The 18,131-nt window shown below is 58.3% G+C and overlaps 2 protein-coding genes across 3 annotated transcripts; both read left to right on the top strand.

Annotated features, from left to right (window-relative positions):
- Positions 1 to 224: 224 nt before the first annotated feature.
- Positions 225 to 8,488, top strand: MTA2 (metastasis associated 1 family member 2). Of its 2 annotated transcripts, none has more exons than XM_036417258.2 (18): positions 225 to 680; positions 1,240 to 1,307; positions 1,607 to 1,700; positions 3,183 to 3,300; positions 3,412 to 3,475; positions 3,639 to 3,756; positions 4,015 to 4,117; positions 4,276 to 4,375; positions 4,515 to 4,703; positions 4,805 to 4,879; positions 4,958 to 5,016; positions 5,165 to 5,262; positions 5,380 to 5,519; positions 5,706 to 5,934; positions 6,112 to 6,201; positions 7,014 to 7,132; positions 7,224 to 7,372; positions 7,531 to 7,712. In XM_036417258.2, the coding sequence occupies exons 1-18, from the start codon at positions 653 to 655 to the stop codon at positions 7,532 to 7,534; spliced, it is 1,845 nt and encodes a 614-aa protein (XP_036273151.1). In that variant the 5' UTR covers positions 225 to 652; the 3' UTR covers positions 7,535 to 7,712. The 2 variants fall into 2 exon arrangements, with proteins under 2 accessions (XP_036273151.1, XP_036273150.1); XM_036417257.2 differs by lacking the exon at positions 7,531 to 7,712 and adding an exon at positions 7,741 to 8,488 and having other exon boundaries at positions 226 to 680.
- A 1,532-nt stretch (positions 8,489 to 10,020) lies between these two features.
- TUT1 (terminal uridylyl transferase 1, U6 snRNA-specific) lies at positions 10,021 to 17,245 on the top strand. Its single transcript, XM_036417247.2, has 9 exons — positions 10,021 to 10,182; positions 11,643 to 11,833; positions 12,541 to 12,856; positions 13,022 to 13,122; positions 14,308 to 14,750; positions 15,255 to 15,364; positions 15,499 to 15,609; positions 15,723 to 15,815; positions 16,119 to 17,245. Exons 1-9 carry the CDS (start codon positions 10,101 to 10,103, stop codon positions 17,243 to 17,245), a joined length of 2,574 nt encoding a protein of 857 aa, XP_036273140.2. The 5' UTR covers positions 10,021 to 10,100.
- Positions 17,246 to 18,131: the final 886 nt, after the last annotated feature.

Raw genomic sequence — 18,131 nt, 5'->3', positions numbered from 1 at the left:
AGTGCCTTTGTGGGGCTCGGCTGGGGAGGGGGTGGGGACGGGGAGCACGGGGAGCGCGCGCGGGCCGCTCGTGCAAACGGCAGGCAGAGCCGCTCGCAGATAACCCCGCGCTGCGCCGGGCAGCGGGCGGGCGGGGCGGCGGGCGTGGCCAGGGTTAAGCCGGGGCCGCCCCCGGGGGCGGGGCGGGGCCTCGGCGGAAATAGCCGAGCGCGGCCCGCGGCGGCCGGAGACAGCCGAGCGGCTTCCGGAAGTGGCCGAGCGCCGGGGTCTCACTCCGCGACCCTAGCCGAGCGCCCGCCTTGTTCTCCCGTCGGCCGAAGGCGCTCGGGAAGGAGGCGAAGCCCGAGGCCGCGGGCCCAACGTCTGGAGCGGCTCCGCGAGGACGGGCCCGAGCCGCCGCGACCGAGGCCGTTCCGGAAGAAGCCGAGCGGCAGCGCGGCCTCGGCGGCCGGCGGGAGCGGCGGCGGCGGCGGCGCTGCGCGGCGGGCGGAGATGAGCTGCGACGGCTGAGGCGGCGGCGGTGCTGGCTGCGCGTGCCCGACCGAGACTTCCGCGCGGCGCCCGCTCCGTGCCCGGCCTTCGCCTCGGGCCGAGCCCCAGCCCCGAGCCTCCCGGGCCCTTTGTGCGGCCGGAGGCGGCGGCGGGAACGGCCATGGCGGCCAACATGTACCGGGTGGGGGGTGAGTACCGGGCAGGGGCTGCGGGCCCCGGGCGGGAGTGGTGGGAGTCGGGACCCGAGAGGCTCGGCCCGGGCGGCGTGGTCCGGAGCGCGGCCCGGAACCGGAGCGGGGAGCGGGGAGCGGGTCGCCTAGGCTGCGGGACCCGTGGTTCCCGGAGGCTCCCCGAGGCTGGGGCAGCCCGGCAGCAGCCCGGCCGCGAAGGGGCCCCCGTCGGGGAGCCGGCTCGGGGGACGGGGTCCCGCGGGAGCTGACAAGCCGGCCGGGGCGGTCGCTTTGCCACTCGGCTCAGCGCTGGAGCCCGGGGGCCAGCCCCAGCGCTGAGTTGGGACTCCAGGCCGCCCCCTGCGCCTTCCTAACTTAAGGCTCACTTTTGAGTGAAAGATCTGACTTTGGAACTAGGTGGTCGGGGTGGGGGGGCCATCCGCTATTTTCTCTTAGTCTCCCCACTTCCACTTTCCAGGGTCCCTTACCTCCCGCCCCTCCCCCAGGCCGGTCTAACCCCCCCCCCCACCCCCCGCTCCTCCTCTGATCTCCCGGCTCTCCCCTCCCCCGCCCGCAGATTACGTCTATTTTGAGAACTCCTCCAGCAATCCCTACCTGGTGAGGCGGATTGAAGAGCTCAACAAGGTGAGCGGAGCGGCCGCCGCCGCCCCCCGGCGGGGCCCCTGCCCGCGGAGGTCTCTAACCCCAGGACCCATTCATATTCATTCATTCGTTTGTGTGTTGGGGAAAGGCCGTTGAGAGCTCCGTGGGAAATGGACTTGACCCTCTCCCTGGGGGCGGAGGAAAGGGCTGGGAGGTCTGTTCGCAAACATGTGCCCTTATTTATAATGTCGGAGCGTTTGCCGCCTCCCTTAGGAACGTACTGACAGTTGTTCGTCGGTGCCTTTCTGCTTTTCACCGACCGCTTCCCCTTCCCCTCTCAGACTGCGAATGGAAACGTGGAGGCCAAGGTGGTGTGCCTCTTCCGGCGGAGGGACATCTCCAGCAGCCTCAACAGCCTGGCTGATAGCAATGCCAGTGAGTGTCTGGGCCCCCCCTCCCTGCCCCCCGCCCCCCACGGCCTGAGGCCTGGGCATGCCCTTGCAGGTGTCTCTCCTGGTAGCATGCCCAAGGCAGGGAGTGCGTTTGGGGGTGGGAGGTGCCTGGTCTGGGAGGGAGGCCTGTCTTTACACGTCGGGGTTTGCAGCAGGGTGGCGGGACCACGGTAAGGAGGGCCAGGCCCTGGCCTGTGTGGGAGTGTGCGTGTGGAGGTGTGAGTTAGAGGGATGGCAGTGTCTACTTACATTCTTGTTTTGAGGTGTTCGTGTGTACATGGGGGTGGGGTGGGGTGGGGGGAGCTTTGGAGAAGCAGGACTCTTCCGGGCAGTTTGGCTCTGTTGGGTCAAAGGCCGGTGACCAAGGTCAAGGTGAGGAAGAGGAGATGGCCCGTGGAAGCCCGCACAATAGGGGAGCAGGCTTACTGTGTGACCACGAGGTGGTGAGACTACATGGAAGGGACAGTGTAAGAGGCAAAGGAAGTTCTCCTGCCCTTTTCCCTCTCTCTTATCTCCTGTTTCCCCCTTCGCTCCATTTCACACCGTTTCCTTTCCCTCCAGATCCTTCTCTTTATGCTTTCGTCTTCTTTCAAAAACATGATCTCTCCCAGTTTTCTTTATTTCTTTTCTTTCCTGCTTTGGCTTTCTTTCCCTTGTTTCCTGTTCCTCCTTCCTAAATTATTTTCCATATTTCAGGCTGCTTTGGGCATGAAGGGGTTACAGAAGAGCTGGGCCTAACAAGGTCTCTGGCCTTCTGGGGTTTCCAGCTCCATCTGGCAGGGGCTGACCTTGGCCTTGTCCAATCAGAAGGGGTGTGGGGGGGTGTGGTCCCCCTTCCCTTAGCACAGGGTTTCCGGAGCTCACAGGCGAGGGGTGGAGCCTGCTGCACCCCCCCACCTTCTCCCTGTGGTTGGGAACAATGCACCACTGCATCTGGGCCCCTGGCTCTTCTGTCCCGCCCACGAGCTGGCACCCAGCCAGCTTAACCCTTTCCACCAAGGTTTCAGGCCAGTGGCAGCTCCCTGGGGGGGGAGGGGGGGATGTTGACACTGGGTTGAAAGGTACTGCCCTTAAAAGCCCCACAAGCTTATCCACGTGGGCAGTGAGGGGTGTGAGGACTGGGTGGTGTTTAAGAAATCGAAAAAGAGGAAGTGTGAGAAGTAACCTGGGGCGATGCTTTTTCATCTTACATGTTTCTGGACCTCAGGTCGTTAGTGAGAAAGAGACAAGACATTCTTGCTGGCCTGGCACCTGGTGTGGGATGTACTTCGGTGGCGCTTTTGTCCCCAACAGCTCTTCCCTACGAGCCTCAGTGATGGGAGCTGGGGAGAGCGGCCGGTGAGGGTGTGGAAGGCAGAGGCCTGGGAGTGCCAGGAAACCCTCCGAGACAGGACCCGTTGCCCCGGGCTAGGCTGCTGCTTTCTGGGTGGGTTCTGACTCGGTGCCGTCCTCCTTCCTCTCCCAGGGGAGTTTGAAGAGGAGTCAAAGCAGCCAGGGGTGTCGGAGCAGCAGCGACATCAGCTGAAGCACCGGGAGCTTTTTCTTTCTCGGCAGTTTGAGTCCTTGCCAGCCACCCACATCCGGTACGGGACAGCAGGCCCGGCCAGCAGCACTGCTTTGGGGGACGGAGAGGAGGGTGGTGTGCGGGACGCTGGGATAAGGTGCTCACCCAGAGTCTTCTGACCTCTCTTTAGTGGGAAATGCAGCGTGACCCTCCTGAATGAGACAGATATCTTGAGCCAGTATCTGGAAAAGGAGGTGAGAAAGAGGTGTTGGGTGAGGGGGGCTGGCATTTCCCCAAGAGGCAGGAGGAAAGAGGACTGAGGAGGCTCGGGCTCCAGGCCACGTGCTTTGGAGACTCTGCAGACACGGGCCCTGCCCTGAGGATTGCTGCCCGTTCACCCCCTTCCCTTCCCCCCAGGACTGCTTCTTCTACTCCCTGGTGTTCGACCCTGTGCAGAAGACGCTGCTCGCCGACCAGGGGGAGATCCGTGTTGGGTGCAAATACCAAGCTGAGATCCCAGACCGCCTGGCCGAGGGTGAGCAGAGGACAGGCGTGTGGCTGCCGCTTCGCTGCCGTCAGGGTCTGAGCCGTGTGCCGGGCAGGTCTGCCTGCTCTGGGCTGCGACCCTGACGGAATGCAGCCTCGGAGCTGGAAGGGGCAGGCACAGTGGGGAGAGACGTCTGAGGGTCGTCGAGGTGCCTGATGGAACCCGTCAGCACCCAGCCTTCACCTCCTGCTGGGGTTCCACCGCCTCTGCCTTCTCTCCCTGCTGACGCCGGTGCCCTTTCCTCAGGAGAGTCCGATAACCGGAACCAGCAGAAGATGGAGATGAAGGTCTGGGACCCAGACAACCCCCTGACGGACCGGCAGATCGACCAGTTCCTCGTGGTGGCCCGGTGAGGGTGAGGGTGGGGGTGGGGGTGGGTAAGAGACGGGCGGTGTTCTGCGTCGGACATTGTTCTCCCTTGGGCACGGGGGCTGTTCTTTTCTCCCCAGCTCAGCTCCACAGCCACTCCTGCTTGCTTTTCTCCTGACGCCTCCGTTTCTCTCTCAGCGCGGTGGGCACCTTCGCAAGAGCCCTGGATTGCAGCAGCTCCATCCGGCAGCCAAGCCTGCACATGAGTGCGGCTGCTGCCTCTCGGGATATCACCCTGGTGAGCAGGCGCGGGTGGTGGTGGGGGGACTGGGAGCCTGGGACAGGCGGGGGTGTCTCTGAATGAGTGAGTTGTTGAAAGCAGCAGGAGAGCGTGCTGAGGGTCTCGGTCATCAGCATGGTTTCCTGCCTGCCCGTAGTTCCACGCGATGGACACACTGCAGAGGAACGGCTACGACCTGGCCAAGGCCATGTCCACGCTGGTGCCTCAGGGGGGCCCTGTGCTGTGCCGGGACGAGATGGAGGAGTGGTCTGCCTCGGAGGCCATGCTGTTTGAGGAGGCCCTGGAGAAGTACGGCAAGGACTTCAATGACATTCGCCAGGACTTTGTAAGTGAGGGGGGTGGGCTCGGAGGCGGAAGACAGCAGGTGAGGGCACTAGGACCTGGGGCCAGACGTGAGTTCACCCGTGTTCCCTCTGCCCTTCTTAGCTGCCCTGGAAGTCGCTGGCCAGCATAGTCCAGTTCTATTACATGTGGAAAACCACAGACCGCTACATTCAGCAGGTACGGCCTGGGCCGGAGGCGGGCGGAGGCCTCCTGCTGAGATGCTCTCTGATCCTTCTCTGTCCTCCCTCCCTGCAGAAGAGACTGAAGGCTGCGGAAGCAGACAGCAAACTGAAACAGGTCTACATCCCCACCTAGTGAGTGAGGCGGGCGGGGCTCCCCCTCTTCCCCTCCCGCCCTCAGCGATGAGGGTGGGCAGGAGGCAGGGCCACGTTATTATAGAGACGAGGTGGAGACATTATTTTCCTGGAATTCTTTCCTCTTCTCCCCACTCCTGCCCGTTAGCACCAAACCAAATCCTAACCAGATCATCTCCGTGGGCTCAAAGCCTGGCATGAATGGCGCAGGATTCCAGAAGGGCCTGACTTGCGAGAGCTGCCACAGTGAGTCCCGGGAGGGCCAGGGAGCTGGGGGTGGGGAGGGTCTGCCCCACCCAAGAGCCTGAGGGCTCAGGTGGCACGCCCCTCCCCCATCCAACCTCCACCTCCTCTGCTCTTCAGCCACACAGTCTGCTCAGTGGTACGCCTGGGGCCCCCCCAACATGCAGTGCCGCCTCTGTGCTTCCTGCTGGATCTACTGGAAGAAGTACGGGGGACTGAAGACCCCCACCCAGCTGGAGGGCGCTGCTCGGGCCACAACAGTAAGGACTGATGGAGCAGGAGGGGAGGAGAGTGGCATATTGGTGTGGACTTAGGTGAAGGCCAGAACAGCCAGCTCCATAGGTGGGGTGGCTGATGTGCAGGGGAGGGCAGGACTGAGTAGCCCTCTTCAGAGGAGGGAAGAAAGGAGCCTCGGCGTCCATCTGTGTTTCCCTGTGTTCTCCCAGGAGCCACACTCGAGGGGTCATTTGTCCAGACCCGAAGCCCAAAGTCTCTCCCCCTATACGACCAGCGCCAACCGGGCCAAGCTGCTGGCCAAGAACAGGCAGACATTCCTGCTCCAGACCACGAAGCTGACCCGTCTTGCCAGACGCATGTGCAGGGACCTGTTACAGCCGAGGAGGGCTGCTCGGCGCCCCTATGCCCCCATCAATGCCAATGCCATCAAGGCAGAGTGTAAGCAGGAGTGCCGGGCTGGTGGCGGTTTGGGGTTGCCTGACCAGGGCCGGTGTGTCTGGGTGTGCCATGACAGCGGGGAGAGTAGGCGCAGGGGTTTAAGATGCAGACGTGGCCCCTGGCCCAGGAGAGGCCGGAATAGATCGGCCCCTTCAGAAGCTCCCACCCTCTCTCCAGGCTCCATCCGACTGCCTAAGGCCGCCAAGACTCCACTGAAGATTCACCCTCTGGTGCGGCTGCCCCTAGCAACTATCGTCAAGGATCTGGGTATGTGACGAGAACCAGACTGGGTACGGGTGGGTACAGGCAGGGGAACCAGTTAGGCTGGTGTCAGGCTCGCAGTCCTTTTACTGTCGAAACTCCTCTCCCCTCGCTTTTTTCTTTCCCATTCAGACCTTAAGATTTAGTCTTAGCAAACTGTGCTCTTGCAGATTAATAATGCTTTCTCATGAGCTATCCAGTATGACCACACTGATTTGACAAGGTTACACTCCTGTGTGACTTTTGAAATACGGGTTAAGTTTTTGGGGACTCAAAAGCTATATGGGTGCCCTAGCCGGTGGACTGAAGGGTCTCGGGTTCAGTTTTGGTCAAGGGCACATGCCCAGGTTGTCGGCTCAAACCCCAGGGGGGAGCGTGCAGGAGGCAGCTGATCAATGAGTCTCTCTCATTGATGTTTCTATCTCTCTCTTTTTTTTTTTTTTTTTTTTAATATATTTTATTGATTTTGTACAGAGAGGAAGGGGGAGAGAGTTAGAAACATCGATGAGAGTCATCAATCAGCTGCCTCTTGCACACCCCCCACTGGGGATATGCCCGCATGATGTTTCTATCTCTTTCTCCCTCTCCCTTCCTCTCTGAAATCCACAAAAATATATTTTAAGAAAAAGCTGTCTGGGGATATTTTACTTGTGTGGGGTCAGTGCCCCTAATCTCCACATTGTTTAAGGGTCAGCTGTACTGGTAATTGCTTGCCAGACCCTCCCCCATCACTGCTCTCAGGGATGCCCAGGAACCTGCATAGAGAAAAGAAAGAAGGCACATTATTTAATTTTCTTTTTTTTTTTTTTACCTCGCAGTGGCCCAGGCACCTCTGAAACCAAAAACACCTCGGGGTACCAAGACACCGATCAACAGAAACCAGCTGACCCAGAGCCGGGCCCTGGGGGGCATCATGGTGAAACGGGCCTATGAGACGGTGAGTGAGGCCGGGGCGGGCCGCGCTGGGGGGCTTTGGTTTATGCCCGGGTCTGAGGAGAGTCCCCTCATGGTGCTCTCCCCTCTCTCAGATGGCAGGGGCAGGGGTTCCCTTCTCTGCCAACGGACGGCCTCTGGCTTCAGGGATTCGCTCGAGCTCCCAGCCAGCAGCCAAGCGTCAGAAACTAAACCCCGCTGATGCCCCCAATCCTGTGGTGTTTGTGGCCACAAAAGACACCAGGTAAGGGGGACTCTTCCCCCCACCCCACGTGGGAATCGATGCTTTGAGATTCATTCCCTATCCCCTCGAGGGAGTCTGTACTACTTGATCTTCAATAAATTATTTCCACCTTTGCTATATAAAAAAAAAAAAAAAAAAAAAAAAAAAAAAGATAGCAGGTAAGGAGCCCGCCATGGGAGCGGGCCGAGAAGTTGGCAACCCAGGCTGGTGGCGTGGGAGATAGGAGTGTAGAGCTGGGCCAGCAACAGGGAGACTGGGCGCAGGCCAGGGGTGCCGGCAGGAACGGCTGGAGGAATTGCAGTGTGGAATGTGGGGTTGCAACTCGGGGGTCTTCGCCTTCTGGACTCCCCTCTTCTCTTCCGGGCCAGGGCCCTTCGGAAAGCTCTGACTCACCTGGAGATGCGGCGAGCTGCCCGCAGGCCCAACTTGCCCCTGAAGGTGAAGCCACCGCTGATAGCAGTGAGGCCCCCAGTCTCTCTGCCTGCACCCTCACATCCTGCCAGCACCAATGAGCCCATTGTCCTGGAGGACTGAACTTCCGGGGGAGGGAGGGGGGCTGGAAGCTAGAGGATGGGTGCCCAGTTCACCCAGGTTCCCTTCTCTTTAGTGTCGGAGGGAGGAAGGGAGGGAGGGAGGGAAGGAAGGAGGGAGCCTGTGTGTGTTCTGGAGGGAGTGGGCGCCCTCTGGTGTCACCACCTCAGGGCTTGGCTCCTTCCCTTGCTGCCCCCGTCTGGTGAGGGAAGGCGGACTGCAGGCTGGGCCCCTGCTGGGCACGGCCTCTTCGGAATAGGACCCACAACTGTCCTGGACAGTTTTAGGGGGAGGGTTTTTTAATTTTTTAAAAATTTTGCCTCCCTTTGTGAAAGGGGACGGGAGGGGAAGAGTAAACAGACACCTGGTTGGGGGCGGGGACGTGCACTGCCATGTCTATTCTTTTTCTTTTTCCTAATTGGGGCTTTCTCTTCCTGTCCGGTGTCCGGACTTTGCTAAATAGTTTGAGGCCCCTAAGCTGGCATCAAACCCAGCCCATGCTCACTCTCTCCTCCCCTCCCTTTGTCCCCTCCGCCTTTTGTACGCCAATTCTCAGAAATAAAGACCTTTTGTCCATTTTTTAAACGTTGATTCTGTAATTGGTTCTTATAGTAACAAATAAAAAGCTGTTTTCTTCAGCTCCTCCTGGCTCAGCTGTTCTCTGCTATGAGTGTGTGGGGGTGTGTGTCTTAGTTGGAAAATAAAACACAGAGGGGGCTTTCCCTGGGGGCAGCGCTGTGAGATGCAGCCTGAGCAGGTGGCCCTCTGTGAGGCCCAAACGGCTCCCCAGTTCCTATGGTGACCCAGATTTATTCAGAGCAGGGATGAGCTGGTTCTCTGGATGGGACTCCTCCACAGGATGGGTATGTGTGTGCTTTATTTCCTAATTCTTAACTCTCCTTTTCCTCTTACTTACGGAATTCTGGGAGTTGTTACGATGCCTACGATGCCAGAGCAAGACATGTAGCCAACTTTGGGGCGGGGGGGGGGGGGCACTGCAAGATCTTACCACCTCGCTCTGGTCTATTTACAGTGTTGCTTCCTGGGTCCCCAAGGCCGGCCTCAGCAACTGCCTTAGTGTCAGGGCCCACTCTAGTGCTTCCTGCCTTTTTAGGTTTGAGAGGCCGAGGTTAGCTAGGCTGCCCAGTAGGAGAAGCATCTGTCAACTGATGGTGGTTGGTGCCAATTCAACAACAGGAATTTCCAAACTCGGCTGTGAGGGGACCTGGGGCCAGGCCTCTCCCCAGCTCTGTGCTGGAGGCAGTCTTCAGATTGATCTGTTCTCAGACAAATGAGGACTCTGATCCTTTCAGTTTGCGTGACCCAAAGGCACTGTCATTGGGGAACTCCTTGACCAGAGCTTACTTAAAAATAATAATAAATATATATATATATATGTGTGTGCATATATATATATATATATATATATATATATTGATTTTAGAGAGGAAGAGATAGAGAAATATCAATGATGTCAGCTGCCTCCTGCAAGTCTCCCACTAGGGATTGAACCTGCAACCCCAGCATGTGCCTTGACAATAATTGAACTTGGGACCCTTGCTCGTAGGCTGATGCTCTATCCACTGAGCCAAACCAGTTAGGGCTACTTTAAAATATATTTTTATTGAATTCAATGAAAGGGAGAGGGAAAGAGATAGAAACATCAATGATGAGAGAAAATCATTGATCGGCTGCTAGGAAGAAACAACAGTCCTGAGGTTGGGAGTCCCGGGACAGCGGCCGGTTTCCTGGAGCTGCTGGCCCTCCGCTTTGTTCTCCAGGGAAACCCGGGGCTGAGGATACAGCCGCGAGGGTCTCTACTGCCCCTGGGGCCACCAGCTAGGCAATGGCAGCTGTCACTCACCCCGCGTAGGCTTTGTGCCCGTTTTATGAATATTCATGACCTTCGGGCCAATCAGCATCGGCACAGCTCAGCAAACCAATCGGCTTACGGCATGCAGATGAGACGTGGGTGGGCGGCTCTTCCTAAAGCCCAGAAAGCCTTAACCCCCGCTGGAAACGGAACCCTGAGTCGAAGGGACCTGGTTTCCGGGGGGAGTATGCCTACACGGGTTAACCACCTTACGTCACTTCCTATTGGGCTGGCGGAAGTTGCTTTCCAGCTCATTGCGATTTGGAAGCGGGAGCTCCGCCGGTGGCGGAAGTGGTTGCATTTGGTCGGTACCGGGTAGTCGCGATGGCGGCGGTGGATTCTGATGTCGAGTCGCTGCCGCGTGGGGCTTTCCGCTGCCGCCTCTGCCACGTCACTACAGCCAACCGTAAGCGGTGGCTAGTGAGGAGGGGTGGTTGTGGGTTTTCGTCTTCGGAAAAGTTAGGGTTACAGGTCATAGTTTTTAGCCAATCTTGTCGATACGTAGAGTCACCCACCTGCGTCTTCACTCCGTCCATCCCAAGGAATTAGAGGGTGGGAAGCCCCCCACCTCCAGCCTCCTTCCCACTGTCCGAAATCTCCCATTTATCCCTCTTTAACCGCCATCTGCTGGACGTCCGCTGTGCGCCTGGCGTTCCGCTGGGCTCCGCGGTGGGAGAGCGGACTCGGAAAAGCAGGAGGAGCACACCGTCTAGAGATGGAGACCATCTCCGTGCTCTGTAGATACCTGTGGGGAGCTGCGGGGCCGCAGAGAAGGTAGGAATGGAGTCAGGGAAGCCCTCCAGAGGCGAAGAAGGCTGAAGTAGCATGACCGGAAGGTGGGTTTCTAAAAGTTGACAAGGTCCTTGTATGACAGCACAGGGCGCTCAGTGAAACCTCAGGCTTGACCTGTGAAGTCAGAATCATGATATTCCCTGAGCAGGATCTCCCTTTTTTTCTTCTTCTTCTTCTTCTTTGTGAATGACACTGCTGCTATGTCCCACTAGGGCCAGCCAGAAACCCAGTCTTTCTCGGCCCCTTACATACACTGGTGACATCAAACAGCTGACTCAAGATGTAATAAACATAATGGCAGCTAAACTTTCTCTTCATGCGGCATGTACCAGACTCCCTGCCAGGTGCTATGTGAACAATTCCTGTTTGTAATGTGCTGTGATTACTTCGATTTTATATCTGAGGAAATTGATGCACAAGAGAGTTGCCCAAGATCTCGGCTTCATTGAGCTGTGATCTGAACTTGGACTGTGTGGCTTCATATCTTGCATTTGTAATTTTAATACCATACTCAAAGATGACCCCAGAGAAATAGTCTAGGGCAGTGGTCGGCAAACTCAAACAGAGCCAAATGTCAACAGTACAAAAATTGAAATTTCTTTTGAGAGTCAAATTTTTTAAACTTAAACTTCTTCTAATGCCGCTTCTTCAAAATAGACTTGCCCAGGCCGTGGTATTTTGTGCAAGAGCCACACTCAAGGGCCAAAGAGCCGCATGTGGCTCATGAGCTGCAGTTTGCCGACCACAGATCTAGGTTCTTATATTTAGTTCTTCTATATATTATTTGGATAAGTTACCCATTTGTTTTGTTTTTTACAATTTGCATATGTTGCTCTTCCTAGCACAGATGGTTTAAGAAATACAGTACTTGTAGTCAGTTCTTGAAATGGAACCACTTGAAATGCAGTGTGTAAAGACGGACAAAAGAGGAAGGCAGAGGAAGCCAGGAGTTTGTTTATTCCAAGCTCACACTTCCTGTGGCTAGGAGGGTGGGGAGGATTTAGGTCTGCAGGTAGCAGGCACACTGCAGAGCGAATTTGGACGTTTTTGTTTCACATTGGTCTGTCTCGGCAGGACCCAGCCTGGACGCCCACTTGGGAGGCCGGAAGCACCGGCATCTGGTGGAACTCCGAGCCGCCCGAAAGGCCCAGGGGCTTCGGAGTGTGTTTGTCAGCGGCTTCCCCCGCGATGTGGATTCTGCTCAGCTTTCTGAGTACTTCCAGGCCTTTGGACCCGTGGCCAGTGTCGTCATGGACAAGGACAAGGTAGAATGCATGTGTCTGAGGGTAGTTAATGAGCCCGGTGATCCACACACGGAAAGAAGTGAGAGGAACCAGGCGTCGGTTTTGGCTAGTTCCTAACGCGGCTTGTCCGTGGATGAGTTCAGCTTTGTGAATACCACCCAGCTTGGATTTTCTCTGTTCACCGGGGTTAGTCACTGGGGTACCTGTTGGTTGTTGACTTACTCAGTCAATCTTTTATTTGCCAATTGTTAACTGCTAACTTCATACTAGGCACTGCTTAGAGCTGCATTTAAAAAAAAAATGGTTCTTTATGACACATGTCCCCAGTTTCCCCCACCCCCTTACCCAGTGAATATGTGATAGCAATCCCTCTCTGGTATTGCTGGTGTTCTTAGATGGTGCGTTAGTCAGAGGTAGTTACGTTTACATCTAGCAGAGTGTTGATTGTGTGGATTCTTCATCTGAGTTAAAGACTAATTACAGCAGGGAAGTGAGGGGATGGGTCCAAGTATAACCAGTGAAATCACGTCACTGGGAAAAGTAAAGTGAGACTTCCATAGGCCGACTGGGGTGAGAGGAACATGTGAGATCCAGTGCAGGAGAGAATTGTTTGTCCGGATGTTTCCCGTTCATAGTGCTCCTGCTGACGCTCCCGTGCCCACTGTCAGCCCACGTGTTTGGTTCTCGGTTGCAGACCCGTCAGCCCTGCCCCTGTTGTGATTTTCCAGGGAGTGTTTGCCATCGTGGAGATGGGGGATGTAGGTGCCCGGGAGGCTGTTCTGTCGCAGCCCCAGCACAGCCTGGGGGGACAGCGCCTGCGCGTCCGGCCACGGGAACAGAAAGAGTTCCAGAAACCGGCCTCCAAATCTCCCCAAGGAGCGGCCCCCGACAGCCACCAGCTGGCCGCAGCCCTAGCCGAGGCCCCCGACGTGGGGGCACAAATGGTTAAGCTCGTGGGGTTGAGGGAGTTGTCCCAGGCCGAGCGGCAGCTTCGGAGCCTCGTGGTGGCGCTGATCCAAGAGGTCTTCACGGAGTTCTTCCCGGGTGAGCCCCCTCCTCCTGCCTGAGCCACCTGCCTCCTCCCCGCCGGCTCCCTCAGTGCTCCCTCGCTAGCCCTGGGACGTGGCTGCTCTCCCATCTTCATGCCGTTATGTGCTTCCACTCTTTACCCCCCAATGTCTCCTGACCTTATTCTCTGCTCGGCACCAGGCTGTGTGGTCCATCCTTTTGGCTCTTCCATAAACAGCTTTGACGTACATGACTGTGATCTTGACCTCTTCCTGGATCTGGGTGACTTGGAAGAGCCCCAGGTGAGTGACCAGGGGGGTAGACAGTGGGAATGGCTGTGTGACTGGGCAAGTGGGTCACCTCTCAGGCCTTCATTTCTCATCTGTTAAGGCACATGTGTCAAACACAAGGCCCGTGGGCCAAATCCGTCCCACCAGGCCTTGCAATGTGGCCCGCACCACGCTGTCATCACTGCACTCCGCTGCGTTTCCATCACAATGACAGTTTATGACTGTTCAGTAAACCATTCGGCCCGCGATTTAGGCTGGATTTTAGATTTTGGCCCCTTCTCTGATTGAGTTCGACACCCTTATGTTAAGGGAATCATAGGACCTGTCTGGAAGGCATTGTAACTTGAGAAATGGGAATGGGAATGTGGATTGATAGGAAAATGAACTGACATGAAAAAACCCAGATTTCAAATGGCATGTATAATACTATATTTTGGGGGAGAGAAAAAGACCAAAAACATGTATAGATCATGTATCATATAATAAGGTCATTTTGGGGTTATGTTTTATTTTTTTTTTAATATTTTTTATTTTTTAAATATATTTTATTGATTTTTGTACAGAGAGGAATGGAGAGAGATAGAGAGTTAGAAACATCGATGAGAGAGAGTCATCGATCAGCTGCCTCCTGCACACCCCCTACTGGGGATATGCCCGCAACCAAGGTACATGCCTTGACCGGAATCGAACCTGGGACCCTTCAGTCCCCAAGCCGACGCTCTATCCATTGAGCCAAACCGGTCTCGGCTTAATATATTTTATTGATTTTTCAGAGAAGAGAGAGGGATAGAGAGTTAGAAACATCGATGAGAGAGAGAGACATCTACCAGCTGTCTCCTACACACCCTCTACAGGGGATGTGCCCGCAACCAAGGTACATGCCCTTAACCGGAATGGAACCTGGGACCCTTCAGTCCGCAGGCTGACACTCTATCCACTGAGCCAAACCGGTTTAGGCTTTTTGGCCTTTTTTGACAGTGACATTCCTGTAGTATGTAGGCCATGTTTTATGTCATTGGAAGGTTATTTCTAGTGGAAAGAAGAGTATTGTGAAGATGAAATGAGTTGTAGGCATAAAGTCCTTGGAGTAGGGCCTGGCACACAGCAAGCAGTAAGTCAGCGTATGTTCTGGGGATGGATGTTCCTTGGTGAGGGGACAGCAGGAGAGCGACTCACTCAGCTCGTTCCCATCCACAGCCAGCCCCCAAGGCTCCAGAGTCTCCGTCCTTGGACTCGGCCCTCGCATCCCCGCTGGATCCTCAGGCCCTGGCCTGCACCCCAGCCTCCCCTCCGGACTCGCAGCCTCCAGCTTCTCCCCAGGGCTCGGAGGCCCTGGACTTTGAAACCCCTTCCTCCTCCTTGGCACCCCGGACTCCGGACTCGGCTTTGGCCTCCGAGACCCTGGCCTCTCCCCAGTCCCTGCCTCCAGCCTCACCGCTGCAGGAGGACCCGGGAGAAGGGGAGGCCCCGCCAGGGGAGAAGACCGAGCAGGGAGCCATGCTGGAGCTGGTGGGGTCCATTCTTCGGGGCTGTGTTCCCGGGGTGTACCGAGTCCAGACCGTGCCCTCTGCCCGGCGCCCCGTGGTCAAGTTCTGCCATCGGCCCTCAGGTCTCCACGGGGACATCTCCCTCAGTAACCGGTACCTGTTTCGGGGTGACTGAGCAGGGAGCCTGGTGTGGGGAGCTCCTGACCTGCCTCCCTCCTGTCTGGCCGCCATTTCCATGTGCATGGAGTGTGGGTTTGGGAATTGCCGTTTCTAAGGGATTTAGACAGTTTCATGGTTGGATCGGTTTGGGAAATGCTATGCTAAACGCAAATAGGTTTCTCCCTTCCCTCCCTTTCCCCCACCTCCTCTTTCTTCCTCCTCCCCTTTTCTTCCTTTCCTCCCTCCCGTCTTCCTTCCTCTGCACGCACTCGGAAGGTTCTGAGCAGTCTTACGTGATCTGCTCCGGGAGGTCTGACGCGGGCACATGGGGCGGGTAGCATGCGGCGTTCTTGGCAAAGCCTCTCACAAGGCCAGTGTCGGCAGACACTGGGAGCCCTCTCCCAGCCTTGCTCCTGGCTCCCTTACCAAGTCCGGACTGAGAGCGGGGAGGCACCCTCAGGGGTGCCTGCGCCCTGACCTCCACCTCCTCTGTCCCAGGCTGGCCCTGCACAACTCCCGCTTCCTGAGCCTCTGCTCCGAGCTGGACGAGCGGGTGCGGCCGCTGGTGTACACCCTCCGCTGCTGGGCTCAGGGTCGAGGGCTGTCAGGTGAGAGGCGGCCGGCCCGGGGCTGAGTTGGTGTTGGGGCCAAGGCGGGAGGCGGATCCAGAAACGGGAGCTGAGGAAGCCCGCCCTGCAGGGTGCCGGAAGCACCTCTAACCTCATGAATTGTCATTTCCCAGGGAGTGGCCCCCTTCTCAATAACTACGCCCTGACCTTGCTCGTCATCTATTTCCTCCAGACCAGGGACCCTCCCGTGCTGCCCACTGTGTCCCAGCTCACCCAGAAAGCAGGTACGCGGCCGGCGCCACCTTCCGTCTCACCTGCTGCGGTTGAGAGCTCTTATCACCCCTCTCCATCACCCACACTTCCAGCTTCAGGCTGACCCTCCCCTTCTCTCTCCCAGGTGAGGGCGAGCAGGTGGCCGTGGATGGTTGGGACTGTAGTTTCCCCAGAGATGCCTCGAGACTGGAGCCCAGCACCAATAAGGAGCCCCTGAGTGAGTTTGGGGACTAATAGATGTTAATGGCAACAGTAGGTAACATACACCCACCTTCCTCACAGCGGCCTGGTGTCAGCTAGTGTTATTGCTGCTCTCCGATGAAGAAATGGGGGGGGGGGCAGGCAGGGAAGCAGCATCTGGGAAGGGACGGGCTTTGCTAGGGGCACGGAGCGTGAGCTTGGCCTCTTGCTTGCAGGGCTCAGAGGGGAAAAAGGAAGTCCTGCTAAGTGAATGGCTCTGGTCAGGGCCTGTCTCCGCCCTGGCCTCCGAGTAACTCCTTTCCCTGGTCTTCCCCTCCAGGTTCCCTGCTGGCCCAGTTCTTCTCCTGCGTGTCTTGCTGGGATCTTCGTGGCTCACTGCTGTCCCTTCGGGAGGGGCGGGCGCTGCCCGTGGCAGGGGGCCCGCCCTCTGCCCTCTGGGAGGGCCTGCGTCTCGGCCCCATGAACCTCCAGGACCCCTTTGACCTGAGCCACAATGTGGCAGCCAATGTCACCAGCAGGGTGGCCGGGCGGCTCCAGAACTGCTGCCGGGCCGCAGCCAGTTACTGCCGAAGCCTCCAGTACCAGCACCGCTCCTCCCGGGGCCGTGACTGGGGGCTGCTCCCCCTCCTGCAGCCCAGCTCCCCGAGCGCCCTGCTGTCTGCCACCCCCATCCCCCTGCCCCCTGCCCCCTTCCCCCAGCTCACTGCCGCCCTGGCCCAGGTGTTAGGGGAAGCTCTGGGGTGCCAGCTCGAACAGGGAACCAAGAGACCGCGGTCAGAGGGAGGTGGGACTGGGGATTCTCCCCCGGAAGGGTCCCGCAAGAGACCGAGACTAGACCGACGGAGAACAGGCTCCGAGCAGGGGGAGCGGGAGCAGCAGGGGTGTGCAGGGGGCCGGAGCGAAGAGGGGGTGGAAGAGATGGTTATAGAGGTGGGAGAGGCCGCGCAGGACTGGGCCCAGCGGAGCCCGGGGCAGCCGGGGGCGCCTCCCCTGCCGCCTGCACAGCCGCTGGCCCCTGGAGAGGAGCAGGGCCCCGCAGGACCTCCGGTGGCCCAAGAAGGGTCCCCGGTTGAGACAAGGAAGGGGGCATCGCCCTCTTCAGTGAGCTGGCGCTGTGCCGTGTGGCACCGGGTGTGGCAAGGGCGGCGGCGGGCCCGAAGGTGCCTGCGGCAGCAAACCAAGGAGGGCGCCGGGGGCAGGGCGGGCACAGGGGTGGAGTGGCTGGCCACCGAGGCTCAGGTGACCCAGCAGCTGAGAGCACTGGGCGGTGCTGAGCAGAGGCCAGAGGCCGAGCCGCTGCTGACCTTCGTGGTGTCTGCCTCCCAGGCTGACCAGGCTCTCACCGTGACCCCGCTGCAGGACTCCCAGGGCCTGTTCCCCGAGCTCCACCATTTCTTACAGGTCTTCCTCCCTCAGGCCCTTCGCCATCTCCTCAAAGGGCAATAAAGCTGCTAGTTTAATACTCGCTCGTTTGCTCTGATTTCCACCTGGTAACGGTCCTTCCACTCCGCAGCCTTAACGCAGCGTCCTCAGAGGCCTTCCCTGGCCGCCCTTCCAGCATTGACCGCATTTGGAGGGACTGCTAGGACCCTTTGGTGCCAGGAGTCCCCTCAGCTCGGTGCTGGGGGGCGTGGGGTGGGTACTGCACAGCAGCATCCGGCCTTTCTCCCTTTACCCGCAGGTCTTCACACCTGGGCATGGTAACGGCTGCCATCCGCGGGGACAGGTGGGCGGGGAAGGGCCGCTCTCCCTGGTCCCCTCCTGCTCCGGCCCTTCTTCTGCAGGAACAGCACCCCCAGCTGCGGTTGAATGGGAGAAAACGAATTTAACAAGATTCAGACGTGGGCTCGGATTTATCCTAAACAAACAAACCCAGCAAACCGCGCCCCGGCACGTGTGGCTGGAGGTTGAGCTTCGTCTGAGCAGCGGGAGGAGGCGGTCCGGGGGACGCCGGCCAGCGCCCAGGCCCGGGTAGCGGGCCGGTCCCCAGTGGGAGCATGCAGCAGGCAGCAACGGAGAGTTTCTTCTCTTCCACGATGTTTCCCTTCCTCTCTGAAGTGAAAATAATTTTAAAACCACACACCGGAGCGGTTAACGGAATCTGGTACGTCGCCACCCCCAGGCGGAGTTGCCGCCCCTGCCACGCCAGCACGCTGGGGTTTGGCGGAGCCTCCCATCAGGGCCCTGGGCCTCTGACACCGCGGCCGGAGGGGGCCCGCAGCTCCCGCGCGCTCACGGGGCCGGGATCTGGGCCACGCAGCCGCCAGGGCAGCGGGCGGCCAGCCGGTCCCCCTCCGCGCCTTCTCCCGCCACCTCGGACTCCGATTGGCCA

Source organism: Pipistrellus kuhlii, unplaced genomic scaffold, assembly GCF_014108245.1.
Source record: "Pipistrellus kuhlii isolate mPipKuh1 unplaced genomic scaffold, mPipKuh1.p scaffold_m20_p_59, whole genome shotgun sequence".
Taxonomy (NCBI): domain Eukaryota; kingdom Metazoa; phylum Chordata; class Mammalia; order Chiroptera; family Vespertilionidae; genus Pipistrellus; species Pipistrellus kuhlii.
This window is presented reverse-complemented; position numbering and strand designations above follow the sequence as displayed.